At 44.0% G+C, this 18,420-nt stretch overlaps 1 protein-coding gene across 7 annotated transcripts in view; it reads right to left on the bottom strand.

The window, feature by feature from the left end:
- Positions 1-4,979: 4,979 nt before the first annotated feature.
- Positions 4,980-18,420, bottom strand: part of spen (spen family transcriptional repressor) — a 49,495-nt gene continuing 36,054 nt past the window's right edge. For all 7 annotated transcript variants that reach the window (XM_042343722.1, XM_042343727.1, XM_042343724.1 and 4 more), the window contains 5 exons: positions 9,216-18,351; positions 8,264-8,683; positions 7,362-7,556; positions 7,005-7,163; positions 4,980-6,312 (listed from right to left, as the gene is read on the bottom strand). In XM_042343722.1, the coding sequence (XP_042199656.1) occupies positions 6,181-6,312; positions 7,005-7,163; positions 7,362-7,556; positions 8,264-8,683; positions 9,216-18,351 (10,042 nt within the window). In that variant the 3' untranslated portion in view covers positions 4,980-6,180. The remainder of the gene's footprint in view (positions 6,313-7,004; positions 7,164-7,361; positions 7,557-8,263; positions 8,684-9,215; positions 18,352-18,420) is intronic.

The following is an 18,420-nucleotide window of genomic DNA, read 5'->3' as shown; positions in this document are numbered from 1 at the left end:
CGAACCAGCGGAATGACCTTTTTCTATGCTGTAAATTGATGTGTTCCCAGATCCAGATTGTTGATTACCTGCGTAGAGGTACAGGAGTTATATTTTAACAGTACAGCGAGATGAACGTAACTCATAGAAAAAAGGTCAGCTATGCCAAATATCAGAGGCCCCGCATTTCTCACGGGTTTACACGAAAGCCACAGCCTGAAGGTTGTGCAAATTCTGGGGGGAAATCGTAAATCCAGTCCTGATCTGAAAGTCGGATTTCATCAATTCTTAAATAGAAGAAAAGTCTCAGGAATCTCAAGACCGGAGAACAGCTTCACGGTGCTCATTCCCTCCCTCCCTCCCTTCCTGACGTTCCCGGTTTCCCTACACCAGAGGGCGCAGTCAGACAGGATTTGATCCTATTTCTGTGGCGACCGAACTACATCATGGACTGAAGTCGTTGGTCCTTTAACTGGTTCCACAGTCCAGAGTAGAGCAGAGGTGATTTACTCCACAGTTGGCAACAGGGCTCTTTAACTATGACAGTTGCTGTTTCTACCAGGTAACTTAGGAGCGTGTTGTAACCGATGGGCGAAGGCAAAAGCCTCGAAGATCCGAGGATCAATGCCCGCTCTCGGCTAACCCAACACAGACTTTGAGGGACTACGATTGACCTTAGAGCTCTGGGAAGGTGAAATCAAGGCAGTGTTCCTAAAATTAAGCCATGATCTCACCTGAGCAATGGTTACATGTGCCAATTAATGTACGTGCGTCAGGTTGAACTGTGGGCCTGCATTATAATAAAAAAATGGCCACTTTGGTCACGTGTTGGAGGCTTCTGGTACCGAGTGGAAAAACATGCACAATGTGGCAATAAACTGCATAGTAAGCCTTGCCACGTGGGTGGATTACAGATTGCTTCTCACTGATTCAAATAGAATCTATGATCACACCTCTGACTATCACCACTGCGGAGAACTCCCACTTACGATGCTGTACAAAAGTAGAACAGAATTACATTAAATGCCTTTCTCTCTGATTATAGAACAAAGTGTGACTCGAGTACTGGTGCTAAGAATCGAAACCCTTATTGAAATTCACAGATTCAGGAGATATTTTACTGCCACATAAAATTCACAGATTTTTTTTTTTTTAAAAAATCCATCCCCTACACACCCCCCTCCGGAAGATAAATGTAGCAGGAGGTTGGCTCCCAGCAATCGTGTTCAAGCCGAACACTCCTAGAGTCGATACAGCTGGCACTGGCAGATTGGTAGAATAGTGTCCTAAGCATAGGAACAGATTATCTGACTACCTGCATTCGCAAAGGTAACCATGACAGTGATCTAGATAGGTAAGGACATAGCAAGAAATATTAATTCCACACTATTTTCACGAATGTGGGATGCACCCATTCAATGGTTTTCCTCAAACACCACCAAATTACAAGACTGCAGCAACCAAATTTAGCATTGAGACTGATCAACAGACCTCATCGAAGGCTGAATAGATCAACAGACCTCATCGAAGGCTGAATAGATCAACAGACCTCATCGAAGGCTGGTAGGTAGTTGATTGGGAGACAGGAATTTGGTTCTGTCGTTTACATCATCACCCTTGAAGCTGTAACTATTATCCCAGGCAAAACAGAGGGAGTCTGATCCAGGATTCATTTTGCTCAATCACCTTTTTGATTGAAATACACCACATGAGTATCTCCGCTGCACAATTCACTGTCTTTGGAAGCTGTTAACAGTTCACTGTTCCATTGCTTGTGCAATGTCTGAGTGACTACAAGCTGCATATTGTCTTCAGGCCACTCAAGAGGCAATGTGCCAAGAGCCCAAATATACAGCATTCTTTGTACCGAAGCGATTCCAGAGTGGATCCAGCTGCGGTGAACAGTTCAACCACTTTTAAAGAGCTGTCGTCATCGAGGTTGGAGAAGCAGCAGGAAAACAGCTTAATCAGCCATTCAGCTCATTGCTATTTGTGTGGCTTGCTGTGTGCTTAGTGGCTCTCCGAGCCCAAACTTTGTGATGTATTATTTTTATATTTCTTTTAAAATCTTGTGAATCACAATCAACTACTGCAATACACCAAACAACAATCCTGCTGTGATCGTCTCATCAGAACAACTTAAAGTCTTAGAAATAAGCAACGAAATATTCTTAGACACATCCCCCAAAGGGTAACCCTGATAATTGTAAAACAAGCACAGAATCAATGCAGCCCATCTGCTTTCACAGAGCAGGTCTCAATTCCCCTATTATAGACTCCAACCCACACCTCAATCTCCTGGGGGGAAATCTGCAAGGACCCTGTGATGAATATTTCTATTGATAGGAATCCTAGATTCTGCTAATCATCATGAAAGGCAGGACGGTTGTTTAAATTCAGGAATTTCTGGAATGCAAGGCATTCTTTTAATGAGAATTTCCTTTTATTGAGACATTCTCACTGCAAACATGTACTGTTCTTAATAGACAACACATCCTTTTTAGCGCCCAATTCATAAAAGCATTAACCTTACTGGAATGCATGCAAGAAAACTGACCCACTGAGCTCCCGACGACTGGGTCTCTTGGGCAGGGATAGCCAGATATGGTCACACGATTGCTTTATGGAAATCCTACATTTTCACAAAGAGTGCATCTACATGGCTGCTTGTGGCACACTGCTGTGCAAATTGCCTGCCACATTGGCCCCACTTTACAGTAAATCTTGTGAAACCCTTTGAAATATCCTCTAGACATGCAAGGTACTGTATCAAAAGCAAAAATTATTATTACATGACAAGATTTAATGCTTTTATTCATGTGCTTTCAGCAATGTCTGGCTGCTATGATCAAGCCTATAAAAGGCAAAATCCAATTTTTCAACTCTATTCTCAAATCTCCAACCCTCCACTCTATAGTTATCATCATTTGGGTGTTCCATGTCTCTTGCATATATTTATTCTGATCTGATCTCTCATTCCTGATCTCAAGTCTTTCATCACGCCATCCCTCCCTGCTGCTTTCTCTCTAAATATTTCTTTAGAATTTTTTTAAATACAAGCAACCGAGCTTCAAATCTCCAAAGAGTAGTAAACGTATGGAACAGGCTCCCTCGGGAGACGATGAAAGCAGGAAGTGTTGATTCATTCCAAGTACAAATTAAATAGATTTCTGTTAGGAAATAATATCTGGGGTATAGTTTGGGACACAACATGTCATGTGGCTGCCAGGATGGCGGAAGGCAAACTGGATGGACCTTGATCTTATTTCATCAGCAAATTTTTATCTGCATATTTGCTCATGTCTTAGGTCCTAATAATCAATCTGGATTGCGCTGCTTGTGCTAAAGGTCATCTCACTGGTAAGCATAACACAGGTCCAATGACTGAAGTTATTGTTACTGCAGAATTTAGGGTTTTCCTATTATCTCCTTCTTGGCTATCTCGGGGATTAGAGCTACAGCTAAACATTAGAATATGCAGTACCTGGATTGATACCTGACTGAGAGCAAGACTTATGCAGTGACTTAAATTAGCAAAGGATTAAACAACAACAAAATTACATTTGTATAGCGCCTTTCACGTCAGGAGGACTTCCCAAGGTGCTGGACAGTGTACAGCATTTCAGACCCGAGCCGATGGCATGGTCAAAGAGGGTCTGAGGAGGAGGCGAGGCGGAGTGATTGGGGGATGGAGTTCCAGAGGTTGGGGACAGAGTGGCTGAAGGCTCTCCCGCCAATGCTGGGGCGGGTGGGTCGGGGAACGTGGAGCAGGCCGGAGTTAGAAGAATGGGGTTGACAGTGGGGGGGGGGGTAAGGGTAAGGGAGGTCAGAGCCTGATTAACAGCTTGCTCCTGCTGTGGCAACTAATGAACTTGTAACCATTCAAGATATTTACTTTGTTCTTGGTCTTAAAGGATTCACGTTACATATGCTTTGACATTGTGACATCAGGCTGTAGTACCCCCTGCGAGTCAGGGGGTTGAGCTCAGTCGAGTGCAGTGTTGGGAGCACTGAACTGTCGAGAGCTGCCACCCTTCAGATGCGATGTTAAGCTTAATTCCCATCTACCTGTTCTTCAGGTGGACATGAAAGTCCCTTCAAAAAAAAGGGTATCCCGATCAGCAATGCTCCAAATCAAACTACCTTCACCTCCCGGCTACTTGTGTGCAAAACAGAAGCACATTTGACTGCAAAAACAGTCACTTCACTTGACAGGAAGTACACATAGGGAAGTTATAATGTATGAAGACAATATAAAAATCAAGGTCTCGCTTTCCATATCAATACTCAACGACCACAGCATAATTATTTTTAATGGCCCCAGTTATTCACAAAAGGGTATTTTATCCTTTATTCAGTCGTTGAGATACACTGGACATAGTATGAGGTGTAGCCTTTGGACAGTTGCTGGTAACTAGATCCGTTAAAAACAACTGTCCACATGACAAAACTCCACTACACCAGCCTATGTTAAAAAGCTCGATAATCTTGCCATCTAGCTCTCTTCGATAACATCATGCCAGAGTAAAAGGAAAGGGGAGATAGAATGACGTGAAAAGGAAAAAAAAAAGTCGACTTAAAAACGAAGAGGATATTTTCCGTTTGCTCTTGGCTATGCTTTTCTCAAATCTCTGCAATGAATTAAGTGACTCTGCCCTTCCCTCAAAGTCAGTGGTGTTAGAATTAATCTGTTTATTACTTCGACCACCTCGACAAGAGTTGAAGGAGCATTCCCAGGCTGCTGATGCGCAGGGCAGACGTTGGGCCTGACAAGATGCTGTGAAGTGAAGTGAAACGGGAAATCCTCCACGTCCTGTGCTTCTGATGCGGTGTCTCGTCAAACCTCACTCCCGTTAAGCAATGTTTGTAGCAGTGCAGTGGTAAACACACAGACAATCAACGAGTCGGCAAAAAGATGATACAGAAACATCCTTATAACCCGCTTGAAAATGTGGGCTCTTAATGTGCTTGATACAGAGAGAACACCGCTATATCTTCTATAATGTGCTAAGATTTTTATTCTGTGTATCAAAATTATAAGTGCCTTCAACATTACCATGAAATTGTTTTTTTTTTGAGTTTTACAAATATTTACAGCACTGCGTAACACGGTTCAAGTCTGGGCTTTTGTTTTTTTTACACAAATCAATCAGATCAGAGACCAAAGCACAGAATTCCAAAAGTACTATATACAAACGCCATTTAAAAAGCACAAGGAGACTGCTTGCTGTCAGTAGGTAGTTACAGCGTTCATGGCTGGCTCAGACAGCGATACCCCATTCTGTGGGAGCCTGGTCCCCTCATGTCCGTCCCCTTGTAATATCGGTGGGTGGGGGCTCATTCACTCAGTACCAGTTTTTGCTTATTATTGGAGACCAGGGTTTGCCACATTGGCTTAAATCAAGACTAGAAACGCTCCAAACAACAGAAAGGATAAAAAAAAAACAAAGAACAGACTGTGGAAAGAATTTATAAATTAATGAGACTGAACAGATGTCCTGACAAGCATAAAATACTCTCACATCTTGAAGGGCAGCGTTAAGGGAGCAGTGAAGCGCACTTAAGAATGAATGAAAGTACAAAGTCTGCATATGAAAATAAGTTTTCTCTGAAAATGCATTTTGGCACAGATAAAATTGTACGGTTTTTAATTTCGGTAAAGTTTGAATGCATGGTTTCCAAGGATTCTGCATATCCCATCAGGTGTATTTCCCTTTTCTGTTTAAACTGTTCATCCCTCTTTCTCTCAGCAATCAGCTCATTTGATTTCCTCTTGAAGAAAGGGAGATTTACAAAAGGAAGAAAGAAGTTGATAATTACAACTGAAGGTGAGGGTGAAAGATGTCCCGCTCACGCCCTGCTGCTGATACAGGGAGGGTTTTTCCAAGGTCCTGCCTTCAAGTCCATCAGAGAAACTTCAGGACGCCACCATGATAAGTGTCCATAGCAATCTACTGCCATACAGTCACCAAGTCACTAATATAGTGCAATGGTAATCCCAATTCACATAAACAGGAATCGCCAAGAGTGCAGGAGCCCAGAGAGGGTTTTCCGCTCTGCCACCGGAGCCCATCAGTTCACCCAGGGCTGGAAATATTGTAAACACAAAGTTGCCCATAGTCCAAGTCGGGCGCTGCTTGGAAGAAGATTGGCAGTGTAACGGAGTCCAAGGTTTTTTTTTAAAAAAGACCAAACAAATGCTCACACTGAAGCAATGACGATCATCAGATGAGGGGAAATATTGGATATGCTGGCAAGCAAATCTGGAGCTAGGCGAGAGAGATGACTCTCGGAGAATTCACAGGGCGGGAATATTTGGAGAACATAAGCAGGCTGCAGAGAGAGAAAGGCATACAGACAGGTCAGTGTGTGAATGCAGATTCCAAAACATCAGCCACCTCCCACTGCCCCCCCCCCAACATCTGCACACAGTACAAAGTCTGTATATGAAGATAAGTTTCCCTGAAAATGCATTTTGGCACAGATAAAATAGTACGTTTTTTAATTTTAATGAAGTTTGACTGCAGTATTCCAAGGATTCTGTATCTGGACAGCAATATGATTGCAAAACCTCCTTTGAGCAAAGCAAAATACTTCATCTCCCAAAACCCAAGGAACATGATTACTAAACAAGCAAACAATATGGATACTTGGCTTTCAAATTAAGATTGCACTTAATCATTTTCCAAAATTAAGCCTGATTTTAATTGCAAGACTAAGGCCAGGAGGAATTTCAGGCCTCTGTTGTGGAAATACTTGTCTTCACTGCTCAATGGAAAAAAGATTGAACTATTACACTGCTTGGCTGCTTTCCACAATCCCCCTCAACCACTTGGGGAAGAAGGGTGTTTCCATCTGCTAACATTCAACTATTTCTACATGACAGCACTGATGATAAGGTACGTAGACAGAACCAGGATTAATTGATAAATCCTGGGTGGATTATGTTATTTCCATCCCATGACCCCTGCTCTGGCTCATAATGGGCAATGAAAACGGCTGCTGGATTGGTCTGGCCACTGTACCTGATTGGAGCCAGGGTTTGGAACATTGATGATCCCAGCAGCTTGTTTGAGCTGCAGGTAGCTGATAAAACCAGCCTTCAGCGACTCCGTCTGACTCACAACATCCTCCTGATCACGGCCACACGGCAATGCCAGCAACAAGCAGTAATCAGTCTCCACCTGCAAAGCAAACATTTATTTTAATTACAATATTTATAACTAAAAAGCTCAACTCTTATAACTAAACTGCAATTTAAAGCAGTTCAACAGATTGTCTGAGCTGCACTGAAAACATTTAAACCTAAGTTCTCAAACAAACACTGTGAAGAAGTGTGGATAGCAAATCAATGCTCTGAGTGGGCTTCCAAAACATCGTACCGTCATTCGTCGCGCCACACCCTCCAGCTGTGTAACCTCCAGCCGCATGCGTTGAGCAATTCGGAGAGGTGGGCCACCTTCGGGCGCTGGCAGGGACCGATGGGCCAGCACATTGTTGCCAGACACAAAATGTAGTTGCACAGCTGCTGTGTCATTTTTCAGTGCCAGCAGACCCTGCCATACGATCGGATATTTCTGAAATGATAGCGTTCACAATTAACACGGGAGCCATTGCAAATACACACACCTTTCATGAAACATTTCCACAAGTATAGGACTAGTCCCTTAACCAAGCAGGTTACACATTCATAATATAGTTAAGATGCTCACAAGAAACAGGATTGTAGGTACTGTTTCACACATACACACTTTACATTTCAGGGGTTTATTCTTGAAACCTTGGGTTGAATATCTGCATCAGTCTAGAGTTCAAATCCCTATCGGTGGGTCTGTCTGTGTTGTTGCTGCTTTGACAAAACCACCCACATTCTGGGACAACTTCATTTGGGTCACATCAAGACCTGAAATTAAACTTAAGAGTCTTAAGGGGTGGTTTCCACAACTGATGCCTTAGTTTTGTATTTCTGGGAGGGGTCTGACATTGTAAGGCTCAGTTCGAACCACTTAAAGGTTCTAGGTTAATTCCAGCTCACGAGGTGAGAGAGGTAATGGCAACACTGAACAAACAAAGAATCTACAGCCAAAAAGAATGCCTCTTCATAAGAGGGGATAACCCGACCATTTACATAAAAAGCTGAATCTTGTAGTTGTGAATCTACACAGCTCCAGAACCTGCATTTTCTACTTGGTAAGAAAATACTGTAAAAGACTTTGATTTTAGGTAGGCTGACAAATTGAAGCCAATTTATTTTTTTAGCTGAAGCTATACATTCAATAGTTACCGTTAGAAGCTGTACCATGTCCATGGGTCTTTGTGAGCTGGTGGGTTGCTGTGGCTCCTGTTTGGTCAGGCTCTGGGGATCTGTCCTACACATCACAGACGTTGGGGCCGCTCCCAGTGTTGAGGAAGGTGTTGAAATAAAAGATGGCTGTTTTGGGGTTAGGGGTTGGTGGGAGGACGACAATTCATGTTTGATTGACACGCCAGTTGGAGAAGGATAGGAAGTAGGGTTGACCTCTGGTTGTACCCTCTCTCGCTGCAGATGTGGTAGGTGAGGAGACTGTAGCTCCACCTGTGCAGATAGTCTGTTCATAGGTACATGATGAGAATGTTCAGAGGCAGCAGGCACCTTTAACTCCTGCGATATCTGTGGAGTTTTACTTCTCTGGCTGGGATGTGTATGTTCCCCCTCTGAAATGCCCTGTACGAAAAAAAAGTTTCAGATTGAATATTTCTCAACTCATCTTATCATTAGTTTAAACATAAAGGTTGGTTCTGTTTGCAATTCCCGTATCAATTTAAAAATAGAATTTATTATTTCTAGTTCCTGAAATTCTACACAATGGAAAATTCTTAAAACTCAAGTCTTTAAGAGTTGGTTTTCCATTTTTCTTAAAAAAAATGTAAGTTGTGCTGTAATTTTTTCCACAGATTGTTGAGTCCGTAACAAGAGAACCCAAATTTAAAATAGTCACAAAATGAATTAAAGAGCTGATTAAAAAAACAGTTCTTTACACAATGGGAGACTGGGATTGTAGAAGCCTTTCTCACAAATCTTTCTTGAAGCAGAAATACATTGTTTTAAAAGAGAATTGGACAGATTATTGTAGAGAAAGAATGTTAAAATAACCCTGATACCTCACCAAAGTGCCAGGGTAGATTAGGGGCTCACGTCCCAGTGTGGCACCTGAAACTTCTAATCGTATCTAAATGAAGAATTAGATAATATTTACCTGAGGAGTCATGCTGCGAGGTGGCAAATTTATTCCTATTGGAGACACACCAGCAAACTGTTGATGACTAAGCTGAGGAGGGTGAAAGTTCCGCAGTTCTCCATACACACGTGGAAAGTCGTGGAAGGAAGCAGGGACTGGGTGCATGAGCTGAACCCCATGAGAGACCATAACAGACTGGGACATGGGCAATCCTGGAGGGACACCAATCAATCGGGCTTCACTGCGAGGAGAATGTGCCATTTTTACCTCAGATTGTTTGGAGACCTCTTTCACTGGTTGAGGGGTTTTGCTAACAGGAGGAGTTTTAACAGATCCTTCAGGAGTCCTGGCTTGTCTGGCCTCTGTATGAACATCTCCTACAGCAGACATAGGTGGGTACATCATCCGAACATCATGGTGCAGCAACATCTCTTGTGGTACGTTGTATTGGTCCAGTCGTAGTCTGTAGTCTGGCTGCATAACAAGGACATCTGGTTGCAAAGGACCTGATCCTCTTCGAAGTCCATAATGCATTAACTCATCATCTGGTTGATGCTGATTATTTAATGGAGGCATGCACAGGTCCCTGATAACAGATGACTGTGGCGTGTTTGATCGCGGAGAACGGAGTTCCATTTGAGGTTGCAGCACAGCCCTGGGTGAGGGATGGTGTGCCTCAGGACGTATCCCATATGGAATACTCGATACTGAAGAAGCATTCATTCGCGCATCACCCTGAGAAAGATGACCTAAACCGACCCCCTGGGCCTGTGTCACACTATGAGGGGGCATAATGACTGACTGTTCGGGTAAATGGACACTGGGAACGTACTGTGACATAGAGAGACCTGCATTGAGAACCGTGCTAGCATTTATAGACTGGGAAGTGGCCGAGGTGTTATTGGGCTGACATACTTTAGGAAATGGAGAGGGAGAATGAACACATGTGCGTGGAGAATGGGGTTCCTGTTTTATAGAAACGGGTAGAGGGAGGGTTCGATCACTTGGGGTGCCATGGCCAGAACTGATGTGGTTCGTATCAGACTGCATTTTACTTGGCATAGCAGCAACATGATGTGGGCTTATCCCTGGACTCAGAGTGGACTGTGGTACTTTGCCAGCTTCAACTTTGGGGGCAATAGGCTCTCCAGATTTTTTGCCAGCAGCTACAAGATTCTGCGTTTGCATAAGATTGTAGACAAGGACCTGAGAGACAGATCCAGGGACAATCTTACTTGCCCCTGATTGAGAAGCAGGCAAGGGACCCGAATGGAGAGCAGCTTCAGATTTGTCTTGGATTTGGTGTTCCTGTTTAATAGAAGAAATCACAGGTGACGTATTATAAGGCTGAGAGCTCATATGCCCAGTGAGTGCACTTGAAGAATGGGTACTAATGACATTGCTGTAGCCTGTTGCAGTTTGTGAACTTTTTACCATCGGCTGGGCCTGCGTGACTTGCTCTTGTTTGATTTGAGACTTGGATACAGATTGCTGAAATTCTATATCAACTGCACTCGCTGGCGGTATCTGGCTGATTGGAGCACTTATGCGCTGAGGACCTTCCGTCTTCTGGCCCGAGTAACTCAAAACAACCACCCCTTCAGATGTATTCACTCTCAAACCCAGACTTGACCCTTGGTTTAATGGGACGCTATCCACTGGCCTGGACTCGTCCCCAATGAATCCCACTGTTCCAAGCTGATACCTGCTGTTTTCAGTCAAGTTTGGTCTGTATTTCTGTTTGGTCAATGGCATGGCTTGTAGAGTAGATGACAGAGATGGAAGGTTGGCAGGGCCACGACTGTTGACAGCCACTTTTGGCATTTCCTCGTGGTCTACAATTAGTGGCATTCTGCTGATCACGGACGTGACTTTGGGTGCAATTAGAGAACTGACAAGGTTTTCTTTTTCATTAAAAAACACCTCTGGTGCATGTGGTCCTCCAACACTGCTTGGTGGAACTGCAGGCTTCTCATCCAGGACCAGCTTTTTACTCTCACTTGTAGGAAAACCTTCCTCTGATCGAACTGCAGATAGTGGCTCACTTATAGACGTGGTAACAAACGTAGTTGGGGCATTGGTAGCGGACACATATTTTGGCTCCATTAAAATTTTCCTCAAGGTACTGGAGTTGGTGTCAAGGTCAGAAGCTTTAGTATCTGGAGGGGGAGCTGGGGGTGGGGTGGAGCACGTACGGGCAGCTTCATGCCTAGACAACCAGGACTCTGGCACAATCCCAGAACTAGCATGCGTAGACACCAAGCCAGAAGTTACAGTTACTGGGATCTTTGCAGCAACTGTAGTAGGGAGAGCAGTAATGGCCACACGTGGCAGATTTGGTTTTGGTTGTATTTCAGGCATATGATCAGTGGGTTGCTTTAATTTGAAATACGAAGGACTCTTACTCTCTTCGCAACGCGATGAAAGTAGTGGCTCATGAGGTGAAACGGCTTCAGCTGCTGGCTCCTTATCTGGTTCAGTGGCTCTTACATGTTCAGGTTTGCCCAATTCTACTCTGGTCAGATTCTCAACATCACTCCTGGGAGCAGCACAAAGTGGCTCTACCACTTTTTTGTTTGAGGGTTCCTTGAAAGGTTTTTCTAAGATTGTCTCCACTGTATTTGCAACACTATTCTGTTTTAAATCTGTAGAAACCTGCACGATTTCAGGTTCTGAATTATTGCTGTCGGTTGGATCTCCCTTCCTGCTGGCGCTGGTTCTCTTATTGCGCCGAGTGTTTCTAGGTTTTGGGCGTCCTCTGCGACCAGGAGTCCGTGGGACCTCAATGGGCTCTGGCAATGGAAGTTTTTCCGTCCCCTGGGCTGTGGTTGCAGACTGCTGGAGACGTGCATCTGCATCTTTTTGTTGGGGGCACACATCAGCATCGTTCGCTTCAGTCACTGCCGTCAGCACTGGAGCAGCTTTTGAAATCGAATCAACTGAGACTGCAGCTTTTGAAACCAAATTTTCCAAGACTGGAACTTGGGAAACGCCACCTTTTGATGCAGGCGCTTGAGAGACAACACTACTTACTGAGATGCTATCCACCGAGACAACAGCTTCAGAAATCTTTGACAAGGCCGAAACTTTAGAAATCACGCTTTCTGAAGAGGTAGAAGCTTTAGAAATGACAGTCTCCGACAAAGAGGCTTTAGAAATGACAGTCTCTGATGATAAAGCTTTAGAAATTACAGTTTCTGATGAGGCTTTAGAAATGACGGTGTCCGATGAAGCTTTAGATATGATGCTCTCTGTTGAAGTAGTTTTAGAAATGACTCTATCCGATGAAGAAACCTTAGAAATGACACTGTCTGATGAAGAAGCTTTAGAAACAACATTATCCAATGAAGAAGCTTTAGAAATTACACTGTCCGATGAAGATTTAGTAATTACACTCTCTGAAGAAGCTTTAGAAATTACACTGTCCGATGAAGATTTAGTAATTACACTCTCTGAAGAAGCTTTAGAAATTACACCGTCTGAAGAAGGTTTAGTAATTACACTGTCTGATGAAGGTTTAGTAATTACACTGTCCGATGAAGGTTTAGTAATTACACTGTCCGATGAAGGTTTAGTAATTACACTGTCCGATGAAGGTTTAGTAATTACAGTGTCTGAAGAGGGAGCAGCTTTAGCAATGACATTGTCGGCTGAAGAAGCTTTAGCAATCACATTGTCTGACGAAGCTTTAGAATTGGAAGTGTCCGAGGAAGAAGCAGCTTTTGAAATGACGCTTTCTGATGAGGCCGAGTCCACGAAGACAGGAGCCTCAGAACTCGATTTCTCTTTTGAAGGGAGATCTTCAGAAATTATACCATCAACCAGTTGGCCAGTTTCAGAAACAGTGTCTATTGAGGCAGAATTTTCAGGAAATGGATGGTCCATTGAGGTGGGACTTTTAGAAACTGAGCGGATTGGGGCTTTGGACAAACGGCTTGAAGCTGAGGACTTAGACATCGAGCGGCCAGAGGATGACGCCTTAGAAAGTGAACGGGCTGAGACACCAGCATCTGCATCAGCCTCCAATATGTTGGCAATTGCCTGATCAGTTTCTGGTTGTACACTTTCTGGAGGTGTGGACAGTGCTATCTGCTCTTCTGAAATACCCGCTACCGCTGGTTCAGCAGGGTACCTTGGAGCAGATGGAAAGCCATCTGCTTCTGCCGATTCATCTGCAATGATGGAGTCAATTGCTGCTGCAAGCTCAGTTTCACTGGCCAGATGGGCAGGCTTTTCTACCTCTTCTTCTGTTCTAACATCTGAGTCATCTGAAGGCTCTTTGTAAGGATGTAAGGTTGGAATTTCTGTTAATTTTGCGATATTCTCCACTGCTCTTTCAAGTTCTATCTGTTTCGCACGCTGTACAGCCTCTGGTGAGCATTCAGGCTTATTTTCTGGTGATTTGGGTGTTTCTGAAAAAGGATGCTCAGTTTCATCTTTGAGTTTGAGTGATGGATTGTCCTCTTTCAGGGTGTCTTTGCTCTTCGTCATAGACGCCTCTCCATCACCTGCCTGAAGAACACCTTTTACTTCCTCAGTGTTGAGTCTGATTTCCAGATTTCTTAGACACATCTTGTCTTCACTGAGCTTTGCATTTCTTCCTCTGCCGCCCTTTGACTTTGACCCTTTCTCCACTGTAGACTTTTTTTCTACCAACTCACTGGAACTGCTATCTGCTGGGCATTTCTCCAACTCTCCATCATTTTTGTCAAGTTTCTGATCACTTAGTACATTACCTCCATCTACTGAGGCTTTTCTGATGTGCTCACCTGTTGACATTTGTTGATTTACAGACTCTGCAACATCCACAACAGGTTCAACACAAATCTCTGGGATTCGGGCTTCCATTTTGACACCTTTCTTTCCCGCGTGGCTGCTCAGTGTAGCTGAAGAGTAACTCTGGGCTGCTTTCTGTGACCTCGGTGACTTCCATCCCTCAGCAGGTTTGGGACTTTCGATGACATCTTTATGTTCTACTTCCTCAACTTCTTGTTTCACTGGTTCAGCTTTAATAGGAGAAGTCTCGTCACCCGGTCTACGCCTGGATTTTGGAGGCCTTCCTCTTCGTGGTGGAGTTTGTACGTTTGGAGAATCTTGAATTTCCTTTTCACCTCTTTTCCTAGTTGAACGCGAGGCATCTGTCGATTCTTTATTTACAGACGGGCCTTCCTCAACAGTGGCATAAACAGAACGCACATTCCTGCGTCTTGTTCTACCTAATGGCAGAGGTGTGTCTGACGTCTCAGACTCAGGGGCAGAACTCGGAGATTTTGCTGTATTTCTGGAGACCTTTTCGGTTTCCAGCTTCTGTTCCTGGAGTCTCTGACTTTCACCGCGTGGGGATGATGATCTCTTCAGTTTTTCACGGTCGATTCTCTCGCTCTTCCTGGTGGCAGGTTTTTCGGTGACACTCACAGTGATTGCCTGCACTGGAGTCTTTGTTCGTTTACTTTTGGAAGTTCTTTTTTCTTTTAAAATGAGGCAAGGTTCTGCATCTACTTCATTGTCAGAAATGTGCGGATGGACCTCGGAATTCTCTTCTCTCTGATTCACACTGCTGGCAGGATTCTTGTCACCTTTGTGGTCATCTGATCCCATCTCTCTCTGGACAGGTTTGGAAAAGTCAGTGTTACACTCTAGTACTTCAGGCTCTGGATCAGGGCAGAGATCTTGTAGATTTGTCCCTCCTGGAGTTGGTGGTTTAGTGTCCAAATAAGAAGGATGTTCTCGAACTGCACGTTCTTGCTCAGTAACCACTGGATCTGCAGTAATATTTACATCTACCGGTATTTGCTTGTTAAGAATAGGTTCAATTTCTTCACAGGGACTAACATTAACAATGACAGGTTTAGGTGCATCAGCCACAGGGGCTGATTCTGTACGACTCTCCCCTGAACTAGTAGCTAGCTTTTCAGTCACTAATGTTTCACTTGCTAATTTATCCTGAGTAGTTTCATGCTGTTCAATCATTTGGGAACTTGTGGTAGGAGGTGGTGGTGCTAGAGGCCTCGGATGAGGCATTATAATCTTTAATTCAGGTTCTTTCAACTCAGGTAGACCCTCTGGTGTTCTCGGCTGAACTTCATTCTCAATTTCTCGTCGCTCCAGTTCCTTTGGTTTCTGATCCTTTTCTTTTTCTTTCTGCTGCATACGGGTCAATTCAATGAATCGGCTGTGAAACAAGACAACAGGCTCTTGCACCATCTCCGGTGTATTGCTGGAACCATCAAAGGACCCTTGCCTCCCAAAAGATCGACCCGAAATGATGTCCAGATCGTCATCCTTCCTTTCAAGATGTTGCAGGCGCCTTGAATCTTGTTCAAAAATTGAACTGTGCAGGAAACGGGAAGCAAATAGTTCTTGTCGCTCCTGTTCCTCCTCCTTATGATCATCTTTCTTTTCATCTATTTTGCCTTCAGAATCCGTTCGGATTTTCTTCTTCTTCATGTACCAAGATGGGATTGGCCTTGGCGCCGACTCAACCTTTTCCTTGTCTTTGTCTTTCCGAAAGCTGGCAAACCTTGAATCCCGATCCAGGAACGACCAGTTCTCTTCTCGGGATGAAGAAAGTGACTTTGCCCTTTCGAGCAGTGCCTTGGTGTCTGGTGTGATTGTCTTGTCAAGTGCAAACGAGTAGAATTTATTCCTTTCTAGTGAACTGGGTGGTTTTAGGTCCGATAGTCTGTCATCTCTGTTCCGCAGAAAGAAGGGTAATCGAGAACCTTCAAAAGACGTTGAAGCTTTAGGTGAGTGAGATTTGTCATTATCCTCGTCAGAATCCGACGGTACCTCTCCTGGTTCCAGCTCACGGACAGAGCGCTTCCGAATTCCATCTCGTTTTATAATACTACTGGGAAAGCTAACGTCAAGGCGATTCGCATCTAGTTTTAGACGCGTTTCCCACCTCGGAGTCTCTTCTTCTGAGCTCTGCGATGTTAGTTTCATTCTGGATAACTCCAAGGTTTGCTCTCGCTTGCTCGGTTCATGAGCATTGCATTTCGGTGGCTCTTCTCTCATGGAAATGTGAACTGTAGGGTCCAGTTTGGGAGAATCTTTAGGTTCCTTTGGTAGCAATGGCTGACGTGGAGAGTCAGTGGCGTTTTCTTCCTCATCCTGATATGACAGAATGTGTCGAAATCCAGGAGAGAGAACGGTTTTCTCTGAATCCTCACTTAGCTGACGAGAGCTTCTGTAATTTCTCTCTCTTTTCATGGTAATTTCAAAATCAAACTGGTCAGTTTTTCTTCGTTTCACCGGGGGAGAATCATCAGTTACGTCCTGAGGAGGCTTACCCACTTCATGAACCAAGCTTCTTTTCTCAAATTCATCAGCATTTTCTTTCCTAGGGCTGGTGTATTTTTCTGATTTTGCCATCTCGATTTCCTGTTGCTGTTTAAGCCTCCGGCTCTGCTCCATCTGCTTCCTATAGCTTTGAGTATAATCAATATCAATCCCAACTTTCTCGTCCATATCCGATGGCTGCAATTTCTCATGGGCAGACTTGTGATCAATTGTCTCTTCGGATGTACCACTGTATTTTCTATTCCGTTCTTCCCTTTTAACATCCCCTTCTCCTAGCATCTCATCAATCGGTGAAGGCTGAACGACTGCCTTATTCTGAGCCTTTGCTGTATTTAATTTCCTCAATCCAATTTCTTGAGCCTCAATTGGTTCTTCATTTGGCTCACCTAATCTGGACTGTGCATCTGTGCTGGGCCGCAAGCCAAACCCCAGAGGAACACAGGCAGACTCTTGTCCTTCTCTGGGAGTGAATGCTGGAATCATTTTCTCTTGCTTAACTTTTCTATGGTCTCTTTTGAGCAATTCTTTCCGCAGAGGTCTACGATCCAAATCTCCTTCTTTACTCATTGAAGGCGGCAACTCAGGATGTTTTTTTAGGCCTAGACGCAGCTCCTCTTCCTCCTGACTGCCCCGTTTAACCTCCAACTTCTGTCGGTCTGTTCTTAAAGTTGAATCTGCAAAACGTCTTTTCCTGGCCTCCAGTTTGTCGATGTCCATTGCATTCGGTGCTTCAGCAGACTGTTCTGGTTTAAGATTCTTTTTGTGTTTCAGTTTCACTTCCTTATCCACAATCTCAATTTGGCTGGCTAGTGGTTTGTCTTTTGGCACTTTGGGCCTGATCGGTTCCAATTTTGACAGCTCAGGTTTGGTCTGATCTAGTCGAGTTAACTGTACCTTATTCTGCTCCACAGAAGGAGATTTAACTGCATCATTCTCTGGCTTTCCTCTTGGTTTCTCTAAAACAGGTGGTTCAACCACCTTTGCTTCCTTCTCCTTTACTCGGGTTAAAACCACACATGGATTTAAATCCAAACGATTCTTTGACGTTCCTTCTTTCTCTACCTTTTCTTTCCCTGGTTTTGTTTTACTTTTTTGAGCATCGGGGCTGAGATCCTTGTCCAAATCTTGATCGGTTTCAGACGAGGGGGAGCTTGGAGACGGGGCTTTTACTTTGCGGATTTTGGGCTTTTCATTTTTCTCTTTCTTGTCTAATTTCTCTACTTCAGGCTTTTCAGGTTTTTGTTTGGACCTGTCCACTTTCTCCACTTTCTCCTTTCTTGGGGCTCGTTTGTCAGTTCTCTCAGGTTCAAACAGCCGATCCTTTTCATTTTTGTCGTAACGCTCGACTCGAATTTTGTCTGGTTTATCAGTCTTCTCGTATCGAGGTGGTGATAGAGAGCTGCAGCTACCACTGTGATCCGAAGAGCGACTGTACAGTCTGCGTTCAGAGTCTACACTATCACTTTGATGTCTCTCAGACTGTGTTGGTGACGCACTGCGACTCTGGGCTCTCCGTGAGTGCGTTGGGCTTTGACTCCGCTCACAGGTTCGTCTTTCGTGATCGCGATCCGTTTCATAACGTTCTCGCTCTCTTTCCCGTTCCCGCTGTCTGTAACTGTACTCTCTTATATCCTGCTCGTAAGGGTCTCTGTAATCTCTATAATCCCGGGGATCTTCATAATATCGAGGATCATAGTATTCAGCCTGATAAGGATCCCACTCATAAAAATCTCTACTCCGTGCACGATAATCTCTGCGTGGGTCTTCAGGGAATACAGCAGCAGGCCCCCTGACAGCTTCAAAGTAAGGACGATCTGCTGGATATTCATGGAAAGATCCCCTTCGTTCCTCCCTGAAAGTTAAACAAAAAAAGTCTACATTAATTTAAAGCTCCTTAGTATTTTGAAATGAAACAATAGGT

This window comes from Callorhinchus milii, unplaced genomic scaffold (assembly GCF_018977255.1).
Source record: "Callorhinchus milii isolate IMCB2004 unplaced genomic scaffold, IMCB_Cmil_1.0 Scaffold24, whole genome shotgun sequence".
Taxonomy (NCBI): Eukaryota; Metazoa; Chordata; class Chondrichthyes; order Chimaeriformes; family Callorhinchidae; genus Callorhinchus; species Callorhinchus milii.
Note: the sequence above shows the minus strand (reverse complement) of the source record. Positions and strands in the feature narration are given on the sequence as shown.